Source organism: Pristis pectinata, chromosome 1 (assembly GCF_009764475.1).
Source record: "Pristis pectinata isolate sPriPec2 chromosome 1, sPriPec2.1.pri, whole genome shotgun sequence".
NCBI lineage: Eukaryota > Metazoa > Chordata > Chondrichthyes > Rhinopristiformes > Pristidae > Pristis > Pristis pectinata.
Genome location: NC_067405.1, coordinates 52,343,098 through 52,368,058, shown reverse-complemented (window position 1 = coordinate 52,368,058; position 24,961 = coordinate 52,343,098). Strand labels below are relative to the sequence as shown.

The 24,961-nt window shown below is 38.6% G+C and overlaps 1 protein-coding gene across 1 annotated transcript in view; it reads right to left on the bottom strand.

The window, feature by feature from the left end:
- Nucleotides 1–5,650: 5,650 nt before the first annotated feature.
- Nucleotides 5,651–24,961, bottom strand: part of zc3h15 (zinc finger CCCH-type containing 15) — a 30,028-nt gene continuing 10,717 nt past the window's right edge. Inside the window, exons 2-10 of the mRNA XM_052030815.1 lie at nucleotides 18,809–18,910; nucleotides 18,384–18,492; nucleotides 14,434–14,586; nucleotides 12,268–12,353; nucleotides 11,565–11,744; nucleotides 10,830–10,976; nucleotides 10,638–10,736; nucleotides 10,409–10,562; nucleotides 5,651–6,539 (exon numbers count right to left, since the gene is read on the bottom strand). Of these exons, the coding sequence (XP_051886775.1) occupies nucleotides 6,367–6,539; nucleotides 10,409–10,562; nucleotides 10,638–10,736; nucleotides 10,830–10,976; nucleotides 11,565–11,744; nucleotides 12,268–12,353; nucleotides 14,434–14,586; nucleotides 18,384–18,492; nucleotides 18,809–18,910 (1,203 nt within the window). The 3' untranslated portion in view covers nucleotides 5,651–6,366. The remainder of the gene's footprint in view (nucleotides 6,540–10,408; nucleotides 10,563–10,637; nucleotides 10,737–10,829; nucleotides 10,977–11,564; nucleotides 11,745–12,267; nucleotides 12,354–14,433; nucleotides 14,587–18,383; nucleotides 18,493–18,808; nucleotides 18,911–24,961) is intronic.

Below are 24,961 nucleotides of genomic sequence, written 5' to 3'. Positions count from 1 at the left end.
GGGAAAGTCCTCTCAGGGATGAACTTAGAATGTTAGAAATTTGCAACTCATCTACAAGAGGTAACTGATGCCAGATCAATTGCTAATTTTAAATATCAGACTGATAGATATTTGATAATTAAGGGTATCAAAAAAAGGGACATAAGTAAAAGGCAGGTATATGGAGTTGGGTTACAGACCATCCACAATTTTAATGAATGGTGCAACGGGCTCAAAGGCCTGCTCCTGGCATTTTCTTTCCTGGTCAACACTGAAATCAGCTCATTTCTAAGCAAAGAACAAACTGTTGGAAGGACTTTGTGGGTCAGGAAGCATCACTTCCTTCTTTGGATGCTTTCGGGTCAATGTTTTGGGTCGGGATCCTTCATTTGGACTTTCAAGTATCCATACTATTAAATTCACAGGGATATTTGATATGTAAATAGACAAATTAAACGAGAAAATACACATTACATTCAAATTTAGTTTTACCTGGCATAGAGATAATAAAAATGAAAATTCCTTGTTATTTGTGCTGTAAACGTAAACTAGGCAAACCTCTCAGAAGACGGACTGAACAATGCTTTTATGATGTTATCAATCAATGACAGGAAACTGCACCCTTTCTGCTGTTGTTCTGTGGTCACCTCTTAAAACCTGATTCAACATGAATGTTCTCAATCCTTACAGGATGTTGCCCCAAATGAGTTCCAGAACTATTAAAACATTGGTTGGCTTAGGTCAGGTTGTATGACCTGGTGATTTGGAAGAGAAGATTGAAAACACATGTTGAAAAAACTGAGAGTAGTTGACCGAATTTCAAAATTCACCTTGTTATTGTTTCAAAACTATGAAACTTAAAATTAAGTTAAAAATCTTGCTTAATTGCAGCTTTGTTAATCCAATTGAAAGAGACCTAAAAATATGAACCATGTTTTAAGGAAAATTGTTGTACGCAGGCATACTGGTGAATAAATAATGGAAGTAACAAATATTTATATAGCCTGAACCTTTTTCTACTCCAGAATTTAACAAGCTCATTTCAGAAACTAAAACCATTTACTGCAAACAAAATTTCTTCTTATTTTATCTTATTCTTGCCTTAAGGTATTAACCTTGAATCAACCCATTTTTGGCTTCCCCTACACTCAGATACTCCAAACCCAAGTTAAGGTTGTGGGCACAAGACTCACTGGAGAGACTTGAACACAAAAATCTAGGCCGACACTTTAGTCCAATACTGAGGGACTGCTGCAATGTGGTAAGCTTTCAGATGGGACTTTAAACAGGTGTACACTAAAGACCCCATGGTCTAATCTGAAGAACAAGCAAGTTATCCCTTGATTCCTCACCACGTTAAGGGATAAACAAGTGGGCAATAGTGGCATAGCTAGTGCCTCAGCTCCAGTAACCCAGGTTTAATCCTGACCTCCAATACAGTCTCTAGAAATTTGCTCATTTTCTATGATCATGGGGTTTCCCCAGCAGTCTGATTTCCTCCCACTTACCAAGGGTGAGAGGGTTGGTAGCTTAACTGGCCACCAAAAATTGCCCTTTGTGTCTAGATGAGTTAAAGAATCTTGGGGGAGTTAATGACAATGACAGTTAAAGAAAAAAAAGTAACTTGGTGGTTGGTCTGTGTGAATTCTATGCTGTATGACTCCACAACTTTTGAAGACTGCTTTGATTAGCACATTGAAGAGTTTGCCACCTGTACATTAGCTGCTGCAATTTAGGCATTGTAATAATAGCTAAATTTCAGGAGCTTAATTTGCATTAGGACAGTTCAAGGTCCCAAAGGCAAGTCTTTAATAAAGTTCACTACTTACTTAGCAATGTTAGCTTTTGGATTTGATGCCAATTCAATCTTTACTTGATAAATGTCATTATTTACCAAGGTCTGTTTCAAATGAAAGAAGTTTCTACTGCCCTTTCCGAGCAAAACTCTGCCTGATCTCTATAATGCATCTCCCCTTTAAAGTATTTGTCCAGAGCTGGTAATAAATCTGACAATTCATGCCTTTAAATTTAAAAAGGCATTTTATAAAAATAAATGCAATTAAATAAAAGTTCTGCATTTTAGCAAAGTTCTTGCCAGCATTAGACATAATCAAACACTGCCAAATCACAGAATTCAACAAATTGATTCTTGATAAGGAGGTAACATATATTCTTAAGGAGGTAAAATATTATCACAGCTGGATGGGAATTCAAATTTGAGGTTACAATCAGATGAGACATGATCTCATTAAATGCCAGAGCAGACATAGCGGGTAGAGTGGCTTATTTCTAACCTAATTCATAAGCAAGCCACAGAAATGGGTGCTTCTCATTTCTGACACTTGTCCCAGGTATGCAACTGTAAAATATGGCAAGATTCTAGTTCTAGGTCAATAGAGAAAATGCTGCCAAGAGGTCAGACTTAGAATTTGAAGCGATAATACCCACATAAAACAACCATCTGAAAACAAACACATTTAACTAGGTTTGTTTCATTTTATTTTAAATGCCCAATGCAGGCAAGCCAGTGCATCTGGAAGCTCATGTATCACAGTTCTAATTAAAAAAAGCTTTGCATCTGTGTTTTTACTGCAATTGTTTCTTTCCAATTATTCCACTGTATTTCAGTTGACAATTTATGGCATGTAGTGTCAATCGTTAAACTGGAAAAGAATCTGTTCTCTGCTAAAGAAAACAGAAAAATACAAGCCAAAGTAGGCCATTTAAGTGTCCAATTTCCATTTGATTTTTTTTTTAAATGAAATTTTCCTGCTCTCTCCCCATATCCACTGATATTTTTAGTGTTTCCTTAAGTATACTTAGTACATTGGTTTGTTTTGAGATGGTTGCTAGCCTATAAATCTTAGTCAGCAGAATTTAATGGAGACAGGAAATTGTGCAATCTGCTCTACCTAGTCATACTTAACGTGATAATACATTTCATTTAAGAGTGCAAAGCAAAACCCAAGACCATAAGACTTGAAAATCTGTTTTAATAGATGGTAATGACTCAATTATCAGTTTAAGGATTCATTTAATCCAGCACTTCACACAATTTCATATCTGCCAACTAATGGTCAAGTGCCTTTCATTAACTGCAGGATCTACAAAAAGGAAAAAAAAATGCAAGAGGTTAATGCTTAGCAATGTGTTAGATCCAGAAAGTATAATTTTTCATTTAAAAAAAATTACACGTGATTTAAAATCACCAGCCCACAGGTCCTCTCAACCTAGTTGCTAAGGACTAGCCCACTAATGTCTCATCTAATACCTACATTACAAAAACTACTGCCTGATGGGCAAACTCACTCAGAATAGTACTGGAACAATACAGGCAGTGATTTAATTTGCACTTAGTTTTTTTTCTTGAGCTAAAAAATGTTTAGCAGCAAATGTGAGAGCTGATTTACAAATTTGGGCCATTCCCTCTGGGTCTGGAAAGTTGAGTGGATGCCTGTGGATGAAATCTTTGGGGTGACTGTTCCACACATTGCCACATGGACTTGACACAGCAAGGCCCTTGGCCAATGGGCAAGGTCTTAAGTTGACTGGAGATCAGGCACTGTTGAAACTTAGTGTACATATACACCTTACCCACACCCTTTTTCCTTAGCTCCTCCCCCTCCATACCACTTTGATCCACTGTACCCATTCCCTTCCTTTTTAGCCCATTTCCCCACAATTCCTCTGTTCTCTTCCCTATCCAAACCCTCGACTCCCTTTACTCTCCGGTTACTGTCTCTCCAAGAGAGAGGTCACCCACTGGCAGCTGCTGCTGAGTCCTTGGGGGTATTTCCCAATTGCTGATCAACCCCATTCCCCCACCAGAGTCCCAGTAGCTGTGCTGCTTTAAGCCAAATCCCCAAACCTCTCCCAGAAGACCTCAGGAGAATTTTCAGCTGCCTGCTGCTGCCCACTGTCAGCAATTCATGGTCTCACTGTGCTTTGTGGCGAATGAAGGCAGACTCAGATTTCATCTCAACACATACAATTACCTGGGCTTCTGCCTCCCAAGCCTCTCTTCAACTGGAGAGGGATTTTCTAATGTATCCAAAATGCAATAGCTTCCTGTAAATTCTCCACAGGATCTGGTAATATTCAGATTCCATGCAGCCTGATTAAAGTGTTCTCTTCACAAAACAAATGATCCCCTTTTGTATACAAAAAAATTAAAATGCCCTCTGCCTAGTGGCAATAGCTTGCACATTCTGCAGGTGTCTGATTGGAAAGTTCGATTGCTAGGTGTTCAGCTGATCTGCACTATTCGTAGGGCTATGGTTAGCAGCACATCCTGACATTAATCCAAAGAAAAAAAATCTAACCCAGCTCAGTGTCAGAGGGGTTTGAGTCATCAGACAAGCTGCAGAACTTCACCTTCTGGCCTGAAATGAATGGGAGAGTCTCTTAGAATTAGAAACATAGAAAACCTACAGCACAACTCAGGCCCTTCGGCCCACAAAGCTGTGCCAAACATGTCCCCATCTTAGAAATTACTAGGCCTACCCATAGCCCTCTATTTTTCTCAGCTCCATGTACCTATCCAAAAGTCTCTTAATAGTGATCACTGCAGGATAAAGTAGCTAAACTCAGAACAAATGTTTTAGTTATGGCAGGTTGAGGTTAAAAGGCAGCAGTTGCAAAGGGCAAGTTTAAGATTGCCATACGTTACGCTGCTGCAGTTTATAACATTTAATAAACAGCCAGAAGCTGCAAACATGTAAAATACTGTAAATTTATACTTTGTCTGTCCTAGTAGAAGAATAGGATTGCTTGGATTTAACTGCTTGGGGCCCACTACCCATGCTCACTGCTGGGATATGCAATATTCCTAAACCTGCTTTGTGTGCATTCCTGGAGAACTTCTTGCATGTTGATCAGAGAGCAGCAGAGGGCTGGAACTAGTTCTGTCTACAAAACTGCTGAACAAACATCCACAGCAAAACCACACCCCCCGCTTTCACATTTGTCAAAGCTTTCTCCGGTTTCTCATATTTCTGAAGGCTCCCGACAATTAGAGCATTCAAAACCTAAATATAATCACTATATTTAAAAACATTATTACCAAACACAAAGCATCTCACCTTCTTACCCATCAGAGCAATAAAATCTCCTTTCAAAATAACATGTTTGAAGACCCAAGATATCCAGTAATGTTAAAATCTACAGACTGAAGCAGGAAATCACTGGCAGAGCTCAGACATAAAGATTGGACTTCTGCATGTGTGTGGGTAAACTTGGGCAGTTTTGAGGAAATGCTAGCAAAATCCTGCAAATATTCTAAGTTTGAAGTGTGCAATAAAAAATGCTACAGAAGTTTTGAAGTTGGTACTCTGGAAGAATTAAATCAATTGGGCTCAAAATAATTATCCCCATCTGTTTTCTCCCATGAAAAAAATGGCAAATTCTACACATGCAGTATCAAACTAAGTTCTCAGAATGCCAAACATTTTAAAAAGAAAATAATCTGTCCTATTTCAAAGAAAAACAGAACTTTAAATATCCAAACTACATTTGTTGCCAGAGTTTGACAAGTGCTCAAAGCTGCATCGTTGACAATATTTAAACCAGAATGATTTGTAAAATACCTTTAAGATACACGAGTAAATAAGCTTTTCTAATTATTAAAATCCATTGTAAGCAAATCTAAAGATATGCAAAGCAAGCAGTCATATTTTTTCTTCAAATACACTTTATTTACAACCTACACAGACATGAATGGTAAGGAAATTTTAAAATATTAGACACTTGCATCATTCATTTCAAGCTGTTCAGTATGTAACACTGCCAATTTTTATATTTTGTATCTTGATGAATTTGTAAACTATTGGTTCGGCAGTGGTGCTTGATACACTGTTCTGTGACAATTGGCATTACAATAGCCTGAATCACTGTTCTCCATGTAATGATCTATAGAATAATTTAAATCAGAATGGATAACTTCATTTCACTCTCCTTTTAAGTATGCAGTTTCATATCTTATGTTCAGATGGTTCTACATCTCTCTTGTCCAAAATGAGTTCAAGCACAGTTTAAAGGGGATATTGTTATTATTCTTTAAATAGATCATCATTTGCATTATTTTAATATTTGCAACTCGCGCAAAATTTGGCAATATTGACTTTCATCATCACAGTTGACAATGTCAGAGAATATCTGTATACTCAAATTTTGGACAATTTTGAAAGGTAGATTTCCACTACTGCTGGTTTACAGGGCAACATTACAACCATGGCGAAGGCCAATATATACCATACTTCTGCATGTTTCATAAGCAGCACAGGAGAGGTCTATGGGATCAAACATTAAATAAACATCTGACTGATTTCTTTAACATGAAGTCTTTTGAATCTCCAAGTCTATATTCAACATGCTTTATCTCCATGTTTCTTAATCTTCCAGCTCCAAGTCGTCTAACTCGTCTTCTAGCTCATCAAGATCTTCTCCAGTAAAGAGATTTTCATCTACTGGGACACCATCAATATGACCATCTGCTAATTCTCCATCCAGCTGACCATGTTTTACATTATCAACTCCTCCTGAGGCCTCATCTAGTTTATTTTCTGCAAATAAAAGAAATAATACATGATATAATGAGAGATTCTCCCATGAAAGCAAGAGTTTGGTGCATATTTCCATATACAATTAAAAATAAAACCATTAACATTCACATATCCAAACATTTAGCAAATGAGTTATCCAGAATGGGGAAAGAAAAAAAAACAAGGAATGGGATGTTGATAAAGCTAAGTGGACATGTGCTGTGAAATTCAATTTGCTGTATATTGTCAATTAATGCTAAATTTGATCTTATTTTGCTTTCCAGTAATGAAATGCCTCTGATATGATTTTAGCTTTTTTCCCCATTTTTGTTGTCCTTAAGTGTGTTTACCGGCAATTCAATAGGCACTAGTTCCAAAACCCAAGGGGGTGGGGTGGGGTGCAGGGTGTTGTGAGTGGTGGGTTTGGAGAGGAAAGAAACACAACTAGACAGATTAAAAGAAAAAAAAATTGATCAGGTCCAGTCAACCTGCTTCAAATTGAGAACATTAAATGCATACTTAGCTTTTACCTTTTTCCCCATTCTTCCATTTAAACTGGAACACTAGTCCAATGATTTTGAGAATCATAAACAGCTACACTGTTAGATGCAATCGAGGGCAGCAATAGTTTGAAACAAACTGCAGGTGAGGAATTATGGTTTGTGCACCACTGGGAACTACATAGTCAGCAAAAAGATATTTTACAGAATCCTATAAAGCTGCTTCAGGAAAAACCTAATAGCCAGCCCAATTTTAAATAGGTATAGCAACAAACATCTTTCAATTCAGCCAATTAGGCAATATCTTTTCATTAATTCACCACTTAGTCATTTGTTACCAGTCCTTTAAGTTAAAACATTCACTAAACTACACAGTCACAGTACTTAATTTAGAATTTACAAAGTATCAGGAAATGTTTATATGGCAAGTAAAAAAAGGCATTGTAGTCAAGTGTTTTAGAGTATCCATATGGCCCTCTCCAAGAAGTTGTACCACACTTGTAAACCAGGATACACTACTGAAAAAGGTCCTAAAATTTAAAGTTTATTATGACATTAGTAATATGGGAGGTGAATTAATGGCACAAATAGAAGCGAGCACAACCCAACAGCCATTACAGAAACAGGGATGCAAGGTGATCAAGTTGGGAATTAAATATCCCAAGATTCTTCTTGAAAAGGAGGCTAAATAGCATTGATCCAGATATGAAATCAAAGAGGGAGGTAGGAGTTTGACTGAGATGATCAAGTAGTAGGATCAGTTTGGATAGAGCTAAGAAACAGCAAGGGCAGAAAGTATATGCTATCCCAACAATACTTGTAATGCAGGGAACAATATAAAAATCAGGAAATTAGTGGTGCAGGTATAAGAGATAATAAACTAATTATAGGATCTTTAATATACCCAAATATTAGGCAAACCAAATGACCCAGGAATAGTGTGGAGGTTAAATTCATGGAGTGTATAAAAGATGGGTTTCAAAATCAGAATACAGAGAAAATAGTAAAGAAACAAGCTTTTCTGAACTAGTATTATGCAATGAGAACAAAAGTTAATTGATGATCTGATAACACAATTTTATAGTATGATTGATAGAGAACTGATTGTACGACTTATTTTTATAAATACAATTGAAAGGGATGTATAGTTCAGTCTGAAATTAAGCTCTTAAATCTGATCACAGGAAACTCAGAAGTCATAAGCTATGGTTGATTGGGAAATTACATTAAATAGTAAACAATAGCTAACATTAATTTATATTTAGTTTACAATATATTCATTAAGGCAAAAGCAGATAAGCTGCAACAAGTTAAACTTGTATTAGAGCAAAAACAGAAGTGTATAATGTGGTAGAAAAAAAAACTAAACCTGAGAATTAAGGAAGTTTCATATTATAACAGAGGGCTAAAGCACAGCAAGACAAGGTAAAGTAAAATACCAGTGTAGACCAAGAAACAAAGACAGATTGGACACATCTATAGAGGCCTGCCTTCATGGACACAGAAATCCTCCCAGAAATAGTGGAGAACAGGTCTGGAGCTCAAAGAATTAGCTTAAGTAATTAGTACTGGGGAAATTAAATGGGACTGAGAGGAGGATTAATCCCCAGATCCTGACGATCTGAATCCTAGAATTGTGGCGGCCATGAAGTTAGCATTAGCACTCAATGCTATCTTCCAAAATTCCATAGATTCTAGTGTGGGTCACAGATTGTAAGGGAGCAAATGCAACTCCATTAGTCAAGGAAAAAGAAAGAAAACAGCAAGCTTCAGACCAGTTAGCTTAACAAATGTAATAGGGAATATGCTGGAATATATTAAGGAAGTGGTAACACTGCACTTGGATAATAACAGGACTGAGCAGGTTTAATATTGATTTATGGAAGGGATATCATGTTTGACAAATCTGAAGATCTTGGAGTTGTACCCAGCTGAGGAAGGAAAGGACATTTTAATGATGTGGTATTTTGACTTTCAGAAAGCTTTGAAAAGATGCCACACATTATCCCCAATATTCTGTGCTCTTAATGTATTGGCATGGACTAAGGAATAATTAACATACCAAAAACAGCAGGAATTAATGGGTCATTTCTGGGTTGGGAGATGACTTGTGAAGTGCCACTCACATCGATGGGGCCCATGTGTTCACAATTTATACCAATGATTTGGATGAGGATATTAAATGTAAAAAAAATCCAGGTTTACCAATGATACATAGATAGGTAAGTGTAGGGTGTGAGGAGGATACAGGGAGGCTCCAAGGGAATAGAGACAGGTTAGATGATTGGGCTAGCACATGGCAGTTTAAATATAACAATGGAAAAATGAGATCACCTACTTGGGTCATAAAAAAAGTAGTTTTTTAAAAAAATATGATGAGATAAGCTGATGTCCAGAGGGACATGGGTATCCTTGTACCCAAACTACTAGATAAACATGTATATTATGAAATTAAAAAAGCAAATAGTATGCCGGCCTTCACTGCAAAAGTGTAATAGCAGAGATGCTTTACTCCTGTTATATAGGGATCTGATCAGACAACATCTGGTACATTGTGTACAGACCAGGTCTCCCTACCCAAGGTACGTCACACTCTAGATGGACGTGGTGCAGCAATAATCCACTAAATTAATTCCTGGAATGGCAGGTTTGTCATTGGCATCAGGTCTGCAATTGGTCACATACTCTCAAGTTTAGAAAAATAAGAGGTGATTTCATTTAAAAGTATAAAATTCTTAAATGCAGAACTGATGCACTTTTCTGGCTGGATGCCTAGAACTAAGTATCACAGCATCAAAATCAAGAACCAGCCAATCAGAGCATATACGGGAAGATATTTCTTCACCCAGAGGGTAGCAAATCTTTGCAATTCTCAAGCTGAGAGAGCTGTGGAAGTTCAGTTGTTTGGCATGTTAGATATTAAGGGAATTGATAGAAATGGGGCTAGAGTGAGAAAGTAGTGCATATTGAACCCCAGACCATGTACAAGGGGCCGATTGCTTTAATCCTATTTCTTATAATCTGTTCTTCTAACTAAAATCTAGCAGTACTCAGGGCCAGATCAGGAATGCCAATCTTCAGGAGTCAGCAATAATATAAAAATGACACCACATTTAAACAAACCAAGCTATAATGCTAAAAAGTGACAATTTCCCTTAGAGAAAAGTCTGATATTAATTACAAGCACTGTAATAGGTGGATGAAATATTCACCTGGCATTTGGTGACCAGTATGAAGGTACTGAATTTTAGACAATTTAAACATCACCAGTCAAGATCATGTCACAATGGAACGTGAGCTAGTGAAATCTGTGGCTAGACACTCTTCGTTTTAACAAATGCAGGTAGGTCACCTAGATCTTGCAAGGAATTTATGATTGAATGCACTCACCGTCTGCATCATTTGACATTTCTTTGGGTAAACTTGCAGAATGAGTTTCCCCCTTCCGGTCAAAGCCAGTTGAAACTGTAATGCCAGTCTTATCTATCTCTATTGGCACAAATCGGGAAACATCAATGTCACTGATCTGTGTTGCCTCTTCGACCTGTAATGAAGAGAATGAGTTAAAAGACCTATTATGACAGGAAAGTAGCAGAAGGCATCATGCAGCAAGACTTACCTCTTCACTTTGCTCCTGAGAATACTGAGTGTCATCTGCTTCATCATCATCGGCACTAATCAATTCAGGTCGGAATTCGAAGACTTCACGTCCACTCACCTGGTTGTGAAGAATTATTTCAAAAATGAGTCTTCAAATAAATATTAAATAGCATCAATTCAGGAGGTGATGGAAACTGTAAAGTACACATACACCAAAAGCTTTGCCAGCATTGAAATCTGCTTTCCTCTTTTCTAGGTCTTGCCGAGATTTTTCAATTTTCTCAAGTCTTTTCCTTTTCTTCCATTCCAAGAAGGTTTCAAGAGTGATTCTAGTTACTTCTGGTCCCAAGGCTGCTCTCTTAAATTTAAAGAAAAAAAAATCTTAATTTACCTCCATTTTGTTCAAAAGTTTTATTTTTTTAATGACTCCATATAATAGCTTCAACTGGACAGTTTAATCGAAATTAAAAAGACAATTACCTCAAATTGCTACAACGTACTGAATGTATTGTGTAGTTAAGAATTCAAAATTCATCAAAACTGTACAAAACTGATATATAGTCGAAGACGTTTTATGGAGCAGCAAAAAGAAAATCACTTTGTACAACACATATGCCCATTAATCTTTTAATATCTAGCATCACCATGTGGATAGAACATGTATAGCAAACACAGCTTTGAACAGAACTACTCAGTTTAACACATACAATATTTCTGGGATACGCGTGTTGTGTTAGTTTTAAGTTACAATGAAAAATTTTCAGTTCAAGCCAGGTACAGAGTTGGGTTGATTTAATAAGAATGCAACAGCTTCCTTTGTTTCCTAAACCTTATATAGTTCTTCTACTTAGATTTTTTCTTTAAAAAAGTACATTTTTTTATTCATGGGCTACTCACAACACTGTTGGTAACAGTGAGATTAATTAAAATAAAATGCTTCCTGTACCTCTTTTTCTATTAAATCTTCTAATGAAATTTCCTCTTTTATTTCTTTCTTCTGGTTTTTCTTCAATACAAAGCCCGGTGGCAAGGCATGACGGTACATACAGCTGTCTCCTCCTCCAGGACAAATCCAGAACCAGCCGTACTTGTTATTCTCTATGGCTTCAAGAAAGTGTTTGCATACCTAATCCCAGAACAAGGAAACGAAGTGCAGTTCAGTACAATTTAGTTCACTGCATCCCACTACATTAAAATATTTAAGAAAACGCTACTAAAAGTAACTATGACTGCAAAATACCTGTAATAATAACTGAAATTAAGATGTACTATTAAATATGGACAGCTCTGCCTGTTGGAATGTAGTGGTTGCAAAATGGAGTCAGTGGAAAAGATTCAAAAAAATAAACTACTCGCATTTTTTGGAGAAACTCACCATTATGTTTTGGCAAATAGCCAACAACCCAGTTAAATTTGGGTTTCTTTCCCTAGTCCTCGAAGGATTTATACCTCATTATAGAATGATTGCCACTGATCATCCTCCAATATCTTGCAAAAGTCAGCAATTTACAAACATCTGCAGCCTATGTCATCCTTGGGAATGCAAAGGCGGCGAGTTTATGCCTGAACCCATCTCTAATTGTATGTGCATGCTCACATGCTTATTTTCTACATAAAGTTAATGGACTTTAGTGTTGGAGATTACTTACTATTGAAGTTTTCTTCTGTTCTGCCTCACCATGTTTTTTTTGGACTACTTCTTCCAGTTTTTTCACATCCCAATTATCCATTGTGTCTGAGAAAAAAAGTGTTTATCTAGTTGAGATCAATTAACATTTAACTACTTTACCAGCATCAAAGAGTGGCAAGTAGTGGCATATCTTAGACTAAAAATAGAAATCCCCTATTTAAAACTTTCAAAGGCAACAGAATGTTAAATCACCATGGTTGGTACAGTGAATGCAGGGTATTGCTGGGGACCAGCAGTACAGGCTCCACGTGTTAGAGACCAACTGGATCCCACGAATCTTCTGGTTTGATGTGAGTCCACTTCACCCACCACCCCCCAACCCACTTTTTTTGGCTGCACACTTCTCTCCATCCTGGAGGTTTCATGACGGTGACGATCTCAGCAGCCTGTGATCACTGTTGAGCTTGTTAACAAATCTCCAGACCCATGCAGTAAAGCAAAGAAGGAGAAGCACCAACACCAACTTCCATCACATCAAACAGGAGGTGACAAAAGAGGCTACAAGATCTAGATGGTGCATCAACACATGCTAGTGTCCAGCAATGGCTCACTCTCACTGTGCTGGCCAAGTGCACTCAAGTCCCACAACTTGGTGCTAGCAGCCTCTTCCCAGCATCCCCCCCCCCCCCCGACATCTGCAAATTGCCTCAGTGCCTGCACCGTGATGACATCACAATTTTATTTTGCTGTGTGAGTGCCTACAGAGTGCAAGGGTGTGCACCAGGTTCCCAACCAGCAGCACACAGCACAAGTGGATTCCTGTTTTAAAGCACGGGAATACGCAAGTGTGGGTATTCAGACCCCAGGACCAACAGCACTACGTGAATCAGCCATCTGCAGGGTAGTACTAGGACGTGTATCTATGATCTTTCTGTAATCCTGGAATGCTGAAGTGTTTCATGCAAATTTTTTTTCAATTGAATTGTAAGTGAAACTTATCAGGAGTAGAAGTTAATAGGAGAAAGGAACCACCCCAACAAACACACAAGTTAGCTGGCTATAGAAATTCCCAAGACCCAATGTTTCACTTCCACATGGTCACATTTTAGTTTAAATGAAAATTAATTTAAAATTCAGCAAAGGAGCACAGTGTCAACAGAAAAGATAGACTTTAGACAATGGCTCCCACAGTAATATCGCATTTGAATACTTCCAAACGAGACAGGAGGCCATTTCAGTCCATTGAGTTGATGCTGGCTCAGAGCAATCTCATTCCCGTGAATATTCCATGTAACCCAGCTCTCTCCACCAACATCCCCTCTCCCCCGCCCCCCCCCCCCCCCCCACCTTCCTAACACTAGCCCCAGATAATATGTCACCTACACACCAAGGGGAAACTTAAATTGGCCAATTAACCTTATCAATATGCACATTTTTGGGTTGTGGTCACAGGGAGAACAGGCAAACTCCACACAGCACCCCAGATCAAGACTGAACCAGAGTTGGTAGAGCTGTGAGGCAACAGCACTCAAGCTGTGCCACGCAATGATTCTTGATGTTATTCTGTCAATGAGTATGGAGGCATAAATGATTAAAAATGTACAATAAAAAGACAGTCATTTGGTCAGGCAACATTTAAAAGGGAAAGGTAAAGTTAATATTTTAGGTTGGAGACAAGAGAATGCAGATGCTGGAATCTGGAGCAAAAAGCAAACTGCTGTTGAAACTTGACCCACTGAACTCCTCCAGCAGTTTGTGTTTTGTTAACATTTTAGCATAACTGTAGAAATTTAAAATCCCCATTGACCAGATGTCAAGAACCAAGTTTTTAAACTTAGAACAATTTCAGAAGGACAATGTTTACAAATTGCCAGATGCATTCAGACATGAAGATTGGTCTCAATTTATTGAATTTAAACCCAACAAAAATTGCTATAAACCTTTATAACTGTTAAATACATTTACAGCATGACAAATAAGCTCACATGGAAACAAAGGAGCAGCAAAATCATTTGCAAGGAATGGGCAAGTTGAAACATTTTAATAATACTTGGCTCATAAATACATACCTAAATTTTGTTATGAAGTCCAAGCATGCAATCAATGGTGTCAAGAACACAATGAATCAAGATTAAATGAAAAATACTACAATAGACAAATTAAGACAAATGATTTGTCAACTTACCCTTTTCAAGCTCTTCATCTCTGGCATCTACATATATACTGCGCTTTTCACTCTTTCTTTCAAGAGTCAGGTCATGTGAAAACTTGCATTTGTCACCTTTGGTACATTGACCTTGTTTGAAAAATGCACAGACCACAGATTTGGGATCTGCTCCTAGAAGGAAATTTAGAAAAGTTATTTTTGTCATAATCTTTACTGTTTAAGAGATCTTTAATGTTATAGAGTAACATTATACAGCAGGAATGGTGAAGTATTAATGTTACCACAGGCACAGGACCCTGAAGTAGGAGATGCCTCTATTATATACTGTTTAAATAAGCATCCAGAGTGACTCCATTACAAACAAGAGATGCAACATTAAACCAACCTAAAGACTGTTCCATTGTTGCTATTCCAAGGAAATCAAGGCAGTAGGGAAAACTGCCAAGTAAAGGAGACAAGTTTTACATGAAGAACTTTGCAACTGTGATAAAATGAACCCAATATTCTCTTACATAGGTTTATTTTAAACAAATTATTCCATTGAGGATGTACTCAAGAATGACCATTCAACATCTCACGATACTCTATGACAGGGATTAATACTGTAATTTAGATTAGTCCCTTATAACCACTAAAACTAAAAAGTTTTTAGTACAAATATGAAAGAAAAATAGTTTTGGATAACCACTAAAATTCCCTTTCCTCTCCCCACCATATCCAGTTTCTGATTCCCTTTATAACAGCTTCTCAAAAAGGTTTGTTCATGTTTGGCGGTGATTGGTATAGTTCTAATTCAGCTTATTGTATGCATAACTTTCAATTGCTGTCATCTGCTTTTATCCAGAAACAAAACCACTAAACTGTAGACTTGCACCCTCCCAGCAAATGTACACGATGAGGACAGTCAATATTAAATGGCAAAAATCCAATTCTTCTGTACATATTAAAAAACATGAATGCTGGTTAGAATTAAAATTATAGGTCTCCACTTCTGATTTTCAAAGAATGAAAGGTAATTTCTTTGAAAGGTAAAAACTTCTTACAGGGGATAGGCGTAGGGATGATGCTTCCTCTGTCCACATGCCAGTCTCAAAATATGGTCAGCTATTCAGGTCAAACGAGAAAAAGGTTTCATGATGTAATGGGCAGGGCATCTTTGGAATTCTCTACCAAAAGAGACTCAGTCTCAGTCACTGAGTATAGGTACAGTGGCATGCAAAAGTTTGGGCACCCCTGGTCAAAGTTTCTGTTATTGTGCATAGTTAAGTGAGTAGAAGGTGAACTGATCTCCAAAAGTCATGAAGTTAAAGATGAAACATTCTTTTCAACATTTTAAGCACGATTAGTGTATTTTTTGTTTTGTACAATTTTAGTGGAAAAAAAAGGAAAGGAGCAGCATGCAAAAGTTTGGGCACCCCAAGAGATTTGAGCTCTCAGGTAACTTTTACCAAGGTCTCAAACCTTCATTAGCTTGTTAGGTCTATGGCTTGTTCACAGTCATCATTAGGAAAGGCCAGGTGATGCAAATTTCAAAGCTTTATAAATACCCTGACTCCTCAAACCTTGTCCCAACAATCAGCAGCCATGGGCTCCTCTAAGCAGCTGCCTAGCACTCTGAAAATTAAAATAAATGATGCCCACAAAGCAGGAGAAGGCTACAAGAAGATAGCAAAGCATTTTCAGGTAGCCGTTTCCTCAGTTCGTAATGTAATTAAGAAATGGCAGTTAACAGGAACAGTGGAGGTCAAGTTGAGGTCTAGAAGACCAAGAAAACTTTCCGAGAGAACTGCTCGTAGGATTGCTAGAAAGGCAAATCAAAACCCGTTTGACTGCAACAAGAGACCTTCAGGAAGATTTAGCAGAGTCTGGAGTGGTGATGTACTGTTCTACAGTGCAGTGACACCTGCACAAATATGACCTTCATGAAAGAGTCAGAAAAAAAACCTTTCCTGCATCCTCACCACAAAATTCAGCATCAGAAGTTTGCAAAGGAACATCTAAACAAGCCTGATGCATTTTGAAAACGAGTCCTGTGGACTGATGAAGATAAAATAGAACTTTTTGGCCACAATGAGCAAAGGAATGTTTGGAGAAAAAAGGGTGCAGAATTTCATGAAAAGAACACCTCTCCAACTGTTAAGCACGGGGGTGGATCGATCATGCTTTGGGCTTGTGTTGCAGCCAGTGGCACGGGGAACATTTCACTGGTAGAGGGAAGAATGAATTCAATTAAATACCAGCAAATTCTGGAAGCAAACATCACACCGTCTGTAAAAAAAAAAGCTGAAGATGAAAAGAGGATGGCTTCTACAACAGGATAACGATCCTAAACACACCTCAAAATCCACAATGGACTACCTCAAAAGGTACAAGCTGAAGGTTTTGCCATGGCCCTCACAGTCCCCTGACCTAAACATCGAAAATCTGTGGATAGACCTCAAAAGAGCAGTGCATGCAAGATGGCCTGAGAATCTCACAGAACTAGAAGCCTTTTGCAAGGAAGAATGGGCGAAAATCCCCCAAACAAGAATTGTAAGAGTCTTAGCTGGCTACGGAAAGCATTTAGAATCTGTGATACTTGCCAAAGGGGGTGTTACTAAGTACTGACCATGCAGGGTGCCCAAACTTTTGCTTCGGGCCCTTTTCCTTTTTTGTTATTTTGAAATGGTAAAAGATGGAAATAAAGTAATCTTGCTTAAAATATTAAAGAAATGTGTCATCTTTAACTTTATGCCTTTTGGAAATCAGGTTATCTTTTACTTACTTAGCTATTCGCAGTAACAGAAATTTTGATCAGGGGTGCTCAAACTTTTGCATTCCACTGTATTTGTGGATAATAAGGGAATCAAGGAATCTGGAGTTAGTGCAGAAAAGTAGCACTAAGATAGAAAGATCAACTAAGATCTTGTTGATTGACAGAGCAGGCAGAAGTCAACTCCTGTTTTTATTTCTTGCATTATGTTCTTTCTTTGTTATAACATTAAGAAAATTTCCAGAATTCTCAGCATTATCACAAACATACAGCACATGTTGGTCTATGGAAGTTAGGGGTAGGGTGCTGCTGGGAATGTGGCAAATGGGGGGGGGGGGTGGGGGGGGGGGAAAGAGAAGGGGGCGGGGGGGGATGGGCAGGGAGTGGTGGTGGTGGCAGCAAGATACTGGATGTCAATATAGCCAATGTAGTTAAATGGCACCAGCTGATTTCTGAAATACGTCTCTCTCCCTACCAATATCTCTGCAGGTCTATGAAGAACTGAAGAATCAGTAACACTGATATGTTGGACTATTCTCGCTGGCCCAATGTCTTGCGATGTTGTAGATGCTGCTGAAATAGGAGAAAAAAATACAATGTGGGAGACAGACAGTGGAAGATAGTGTAATAATTGGGAAAGAAATAGGCCAAAGCTAAAGTCCAGAGCAAAGTGAGAAAGGAAAAGTCAGAATCTGACGAGTAGATATGAAGAGACAAAGAAAATATGATGCACAAAATCTTAGTAATATAAACAGGGAGTCTTTAAGGGTGGAGAGGAGAGAGAATAATCTGGAAATTTTCTTTTATGTACTACTTTTGCTCACTATTGTTTTAAAGGAAAGGTTAGGGCATAAATTATATTCTGTATGTTTGGAGATAATGTTGATAGTTATGGATTAGAATATCACGGATCTCTGCTATTTCTTGTCCAGTTCCACAAATTGCATTAAGGTTGCTGAATCAATGAGCCCTATCTAGCAGATAAATGACTTACTGTGTCGAAAAATCAGCCAGTGTATAGCTTGACAATGAGCAGAGCCAATCTTAAACCATGACTATTTGTGACCTATGTTTTAATGAAATGCTGTTAAAGTGAAGGACATTGAATCATTAAGGAAAAGACCATTTTAATCTCCTCCACAAGTCTTGATCTACACCATCATTTGGGTTAAATTTCAGAGGTCAGAATTGACAAAGCTGTAAAAACAAAAATTACCTTTGCTGATCTTCTGAGCAACTACGACTGGTTTAAAAAGTTCATTAAGCTCTTGGAGCTCTTTCTTTTTATCATCCTTCTTAGATTTCTTTTCATCACCAAAAGGTATCTAAAGAACATAAGTATACTATAAATAAGGAAGCTTGATGCTTGAAAGTCTCATTTAGGCACAAAAAATATTAAATATAGCCACAGTTCAGCAAAACCCGAGCTCTCAGGTGCAAGTATTTCCTGATTCTAAAACAGTTTTTGTTTTTGGAAGTTCTGATTTCCAATCATTTATTACTGTAACTTTACTCAAATACAACTATTCTAACAGAGCTGAAAGCATTCCTCAAGTTAACATTTTAAATAAACTTAAAAGTTTAAATTTGTCTGCGAGTTGACTCACTACTTCACAGGCTCTAGCCCTTAATTCACTGTACCTGTTTTCCACCAGTTTGCCCATGCTTGACTTGATTTGTGACAGTTTTGATGAATTTCTGTTGTTTTGCTCCTTTCTTGTTCTTCAGACCAAAAGTCTTGTCCTAGAACAGCATAAAAAGCCAACATCTGAAGTAGATGAACTGTACTTAGACAATAACCTGCCATCCCTTTGTCTGTGATGGGTGCTAAACCTTACATTTTAGTGTCTCCCTATTCATGGTTTGCTGATGTGATGAATATGGATCCAGCACTATTCTTCCCTTTCCTGGCTCTCCAACAAAAATGGGAAGAGTCATGGTAGCACAGCTTTGTTATGGCACACAAAAGGTAACTTAAAGTATTACAGTCCAAAAGTACCTCCACTGTTTAACTACATAGTTTAAGATCAGTTTTGCTTATGAGGAACTGCACTTACAGATCAGCAAATGATCACTTTACAGTACACTATCCCTGTGAGTGGTCCTCATGGAGATGAGGAAGGATTGACATTTAAAACAACTAAATATTCTTTTTTTTGCAATAGCTTTAAAGGGGAAAGAATCAATTAGGTTTATTATCACTGACATATGTTGGGAAATTTGTTGTTTTGCAGCAGCAGTAGTGCAAGACAAATTACCGTAAGTTACAAAAAGAAATAGTGCAAAAGAGGAATAACAAGGTAGTGTTCATGGAGTGTTCAGAAATCTGATGGCAGAGGGAAAGAAGCTGTTCCTAAAACGCTGAAGGCGGGTCATAGTAGGCAACAACAAAACAAAATATTGTATACTTGGGTTTTTCCTTGCATCCAACACTGGTGCACAATAACTTGAAGAAACAATACACAGAGAATAGGTCGTCACTCAGGCCTGCTTCACCATTCAAATATGATGGCTGATCACCCATTTCTGTGCCCTACTGGGGCTTTCTTGCATATCCCTTTAGCACTAAGAAATATATCTACTTTCTTCTTGAATATATTTAGTGATTTGGCCTTCATTCTCTCCTGCAGGGGAGAATTCCACAGGTTCACCACCTTGGGTTAAGAAATTTCTCTTGATCTCGAAATGACAAATGCCAAATTCTGAGGCTGTGATCCCTGGTTCAGGATTCTCAAGCCATCAGGAACATCCTCCCTGCACTTAGTCTGTCTAGTCCCATTACAATATTATACAGTTTGATGCAACTCCTTCTCATTCTTCCAAACTCCAGTGAATAGAGGGCCAATTGGCCTAATATCTCCTCATAGGTCACTCCTGCTATCTGGGAATTAGTTTAGTAACTTTCTGTTGAACTCCCTTCTCGGATGAAAAGAACAAAACTGCATACAAAACTCAAGATGAGATCTCATCAAGACCCTGTACAACTGCTATAAGGCATCCTTGCTCCTACATTAATTTCCTTTTGCAAAGGCCAACAACAGTTTGCCTTCCCAAATACTTGCAGGACCAGCACACCGGCTTGCAGTGAGGAAATCCAAGTCATACAGCATCTCTGCTTTTCCCATCACAAATCAATTAAATGTCTTTGTGCACTTAGAACCAAATTGGATTATCTTATCCAGGCATTTGCCCATGCACTTAACTTGTCTACATTGGAGCCTCCTTGCATCCTCATCACTGCTCACATTTCATGCCACCAGATTTGTCCTGTCTACAAATGTGGAGACATGCATATCTATTCCCATAAAGCCCAAGCATAGATCCCCACAGCACTCCACGAGTCACCGCTTACCAATGAGAAAAAGACCAGTTTATTCCTATTCTGTTTCCTGTCTGTCATCTAATCCATGGCAGAATACCCCCAATATGCTTTAATTTTGTACACCAACTACTTATGCAAGGCCTTAACAAAAACCTTCTGAAATGTTCTGTTATTACATTAACATCAATTGATTTGAAATGGCCAAGCAATTCTACTGCAGCTTTAGGTCAATTGTGGAGAATGGGAAGAACTTCTAGTTACCCACGATGCTATTCAAGGATGTGCCCTTACACAAATCATTACTTGCTGCTACTGTTTCAATAAACAAAAATAAGAGACATAAACCAGATCCAGATTAAAGGGTGACTTTTCAGAAAACAGCAAGCTAAAACAATTTGTTGGAAGAAGTAACTCATGGCCTACCCACTGAGTGACATGAAAATGATCACAAACCTTGCAACCGCTTGCTTCAGGCTGTTGAAAGGTACAAGTATTTGTGCAGTGCCCTACCTTGGGAGGTCTGTATCAATACAGATTTAGGTTAACTTAGTTTTTGCAAAACTTTGTTAGTGCCTCTAAAACCAGTAAAGCATCACTATTCAGACTGTTAAGGTTGTTCAGACATGAGACCCAAAACATCGACCACTCTTTTGCCACCACAGATGCTGTTTGACTGGCTGAATTCTTCCAGCAGTTAGTGTTTTGCTCAAGATTGATAAGAAATGTTTTATGTTGGATACGTATGCAGCCACATTACAAGAACAGATTTTCACCCAAACTAGCTGAGGTAACTAATAACAAAAAATTCCTGAAAAGATGTAATGTCAAGCATATTTTAACCAGTCATAGTGATGTTATTCAAGTCATTATCGAATGAACAAATCCTCTATCTTGTGGTGCATTGATAACTCAGATGTCTCAGAGGACATCAAGAGACAATTACTTAAATTCAACAAACATCCATAGATAGGAACACCATACTCTACAGCATGATTAAAAAAACTCATGAAGGTACACCACCAGGTCACAACTGTAGTATTTAACCAAAAAGTGTTCAAGTTCATTCAGGATGTGACAAAAGGTCAGCCTGAAAGAATAGTCTAAAGAATGGCAAGTTCATGGCAAATATAGACTCCCAAATTTGCTATCAGAATCCTACTGGCGAATCAGCTTCTGCAACTCACATGGAGACAAGTAGTGAAGCATGAACTTGATAGAATTCCCTAATATTTATGCCAGGGAATTTGTCACAGATCCCTGGTGAGGTAGATATGCCATAGTATCCAAAAAGTAATGTATTGAGAAGTTTTTGTGAAAGGCAAGAATAAGTTACATTTCTTAAAAGAGAGTTTGCCTGGAGTATTTTTATTTGTTGAAACCATCTTGCCTTGAGTTGATTTTATTTAATTCGTTAAAGTTTTATTCTTAGTTACTGAATAACCCAGAATGCAGTTTTAACACACAGTAATATTGTGGGCCTGACTCTGCTGCCTCAAATTTTTTTTTGATTTGTACATTGAAGTTTGTTCTGACACACTCAATTATGGCACACAGTACCCTGACACCAAGCTTTGCCAACTGTGTCCAGGGGGGATTTCATCCAGCAAATCCTTTTTCTAGATATAAGAACCAGTGACCATAATTCTATCAGTTTTAAAATAGTTATGGAAAAAGATAGGACTGGTCCACAAGTCAAAGTACTAGATTCAGGCAAGGCAAATTTAGAAGACATTAGACAGGGACTTGCAAAGTTGATTGGGAAAAACTGTTTGCAGGTAAAGAGACAGCTGGCAAGTGGGAGGCTTTTAACAGTGAGATACAGAGTTCAGGGACAGCAACTCCTGTTAAAGTAAAGGTCAAGACTGGCAGGATTAGGGAACCTTGGATGATGAAGGATATTGAAGTTCTGGTCAGGGAAAAGGAGAAAGCATATAACAGTTATTGGCAGCTGGGATCAAACAAATCCCTTGAGTACAAGAGATTTAGGAGTTCACACAAGAAGGAAACATGGAGGGCAAAAATCAGATACTGGATAGCTCTGGCAGATAAATAAAGGAGAACCCCAAGAGATTCTATTAGTACACTAAGAGCAAAAGAATAACAAGGGAGAGAATAGGTCCCATGGTCCTCAAGGGATGAGTGAGATCTTGAATAAATATTTGTCTATATTTAATGTGGAGAAGGTTATGCAAGTTACGGAATTAAGGGATACGTATAGTGATGCCTTGGAACACATCCACATGGCAAAAGAATAAGTGATGGCAGTCTTAAAGCATATTAAGGGAGTCAAGTCCCCAGGGCCTGACCATGTGCATCCAAGGACCTTGCGGCAGAGATATTTGTATCTTCCTTAGCCAGTGGTGTGGTACCAAGAGGGCGACTCCAATAAATATGAACTAAATCTTATGCCTTTATTCAAGAAAGGCTGCAAGAACAAGCCAGGGAACTACAGGCCAGTGAGCCTAACATCAGTGGTGGGAAAGTTATTGGATGGGATTCCGAGGGACAGGATCTACCAGCATTTTGAAAGGCAAGAATTAATTCTGGATAGTCAGCATGACTTTATGCATGGGAAATTGTGTCTCACAAATTTGAAGAGGTGACCATGAGGATTGATGAGGACAGGGTAGTAGACATAGTCTCACATGGACTTTAGCAAGGCCCCACATGGTAGACTGGTTTGGAAGGGTAGATCACAGAATCCAGGGTGAGCTAGCCAACTGTACACAAAATTGGCCTGGTGGAAGGAGGCAGAGGGTGGTAGTGGAGGGTTGTTTTTCAGATTGGAGGCCTGGGATCAGTGCTGACTCCATTGTTGTTTATCATCTAATATTAAAGGTCTTGGATAGCAAGTTTGTGGACGATACTAAAATTGGTGGTGTAGTGTAATTGGTTAGAGCAGTGGATGTGGTCTACATGGATTTTAGTAAGGAGTTTGATAAAGTTCCTCATGGAAGGCACATTCAGAAAGTCAGGAGGCATGGGATCCAGGGAAGCTTGGCTGTGTGGATTCAGAATTAGCTTGCTGATAGAGGGTGGTGGCAGATGGAACATATTCTGCCTGGAGGTCGGTGACCAGTGCTGTTCCGCAGGGATCCATTCTAGGACCCCTGCTCTGGGATTTTTTATGACTTGGATGAGGATGTGGAAGGGTGGGTTAGTAAGTTTGCTGATGATACAAAGGTTGGTGGTGTTGTGGATAGTGTAAAAGGTTGCTGTAGATTACAACAAGATATTGATAGAATGCAAACCCAAGCTGAGAAGTGGCAGATGGAGTTCAACCCAGAAAGGTGTGAAGTGATACACTTCGGGAGATCGAACTTGAAGGCAGAATACAAGGTTGATGGCAGGTCTCTTACCAGAGTGGAGGAACAGACGGATCTTGGGGTCCACATCCATAGATCCCTCAAGGTTGTCGTGCAAGTCGATAGGGTTGTTAAGAAGGTATATGATGTGTTGGCCTTCATTCGCCGGGGTACTGGGTTCAAGAGGCACGAGGTAATGTTGTACCTCTACAGAACTTTGGTTAGATCACACCTGGAGTATTGTGTTCAGTTCTGGTCGCCTCATTATAGGAAGGATGTGGAAGCTTTAGAGAGGGTGCAGAGGAGATTTACCAGGACACTGCCTGGACTGGAGAGTATGTCTTATGAGGATAGGTTGAGTGAGCTAGGGCATTTCTCTCTGGACAGGAGGGTGAGAGGTGACTTGATAGAGTTGTACAAGATGATAAGAGGCATAAATCGAGTGGACAGTCAGAGACGTTTTCCCAGGGTGAAAATGGCTCACATAAGGGGACATAATTTTAAGGTGATTCAAGGATGATATAAGGGGGATGGCAGAGCTGTTTTGTTTTTTTGCAGAGTGGGTGCGTGGAATGCACTGCTGGCAGAGGTTGTGGGGCAGATACATTAGACACATTTAAGACACTCTTAGATAGACACAGGAATGACAGAGAAATGGAGGGCTATGTGGGAGGGAAGGGTTACATAGATATTAGAGCAGGATAAAATGTCGGCACAACATCGTGGGCTGAAGGGCCTGTACTGTGCTGTAGTGTTCTATGTTCTGGTGGACAGTGAAGAGGGTTATCTACGTTTACAAGGAGATCTAGACCAACTTGGGAAGTGATCCAGAGAATAGCAAATGGAATTTAACTTAGACAAGTGTAAGGTGTTGCAATTTGTTAATTTAAGCCAGGACGAGACTTGCACAGTAAGTGGTAGTGTCCTGGAGAGTGTTGTAGAAGAGATCTGGAATACAGGTGCATAGTTCCCTGAATGTGGAGTCACAGGTTCACAGGGTTGTAAAGAATGTGTTTGGTACACTTGTTTTCATCGGTCAGGGCACTGAGCACAAGAGTTGGAATTTCATGTTGTAGCTGTAAAGGACATTGACATTCTTCCTATACCCAGATGACCAATAAGCTGGAAAGGGTGCAAAAAAAAAGAGGAGGATGATATTGGTATGGA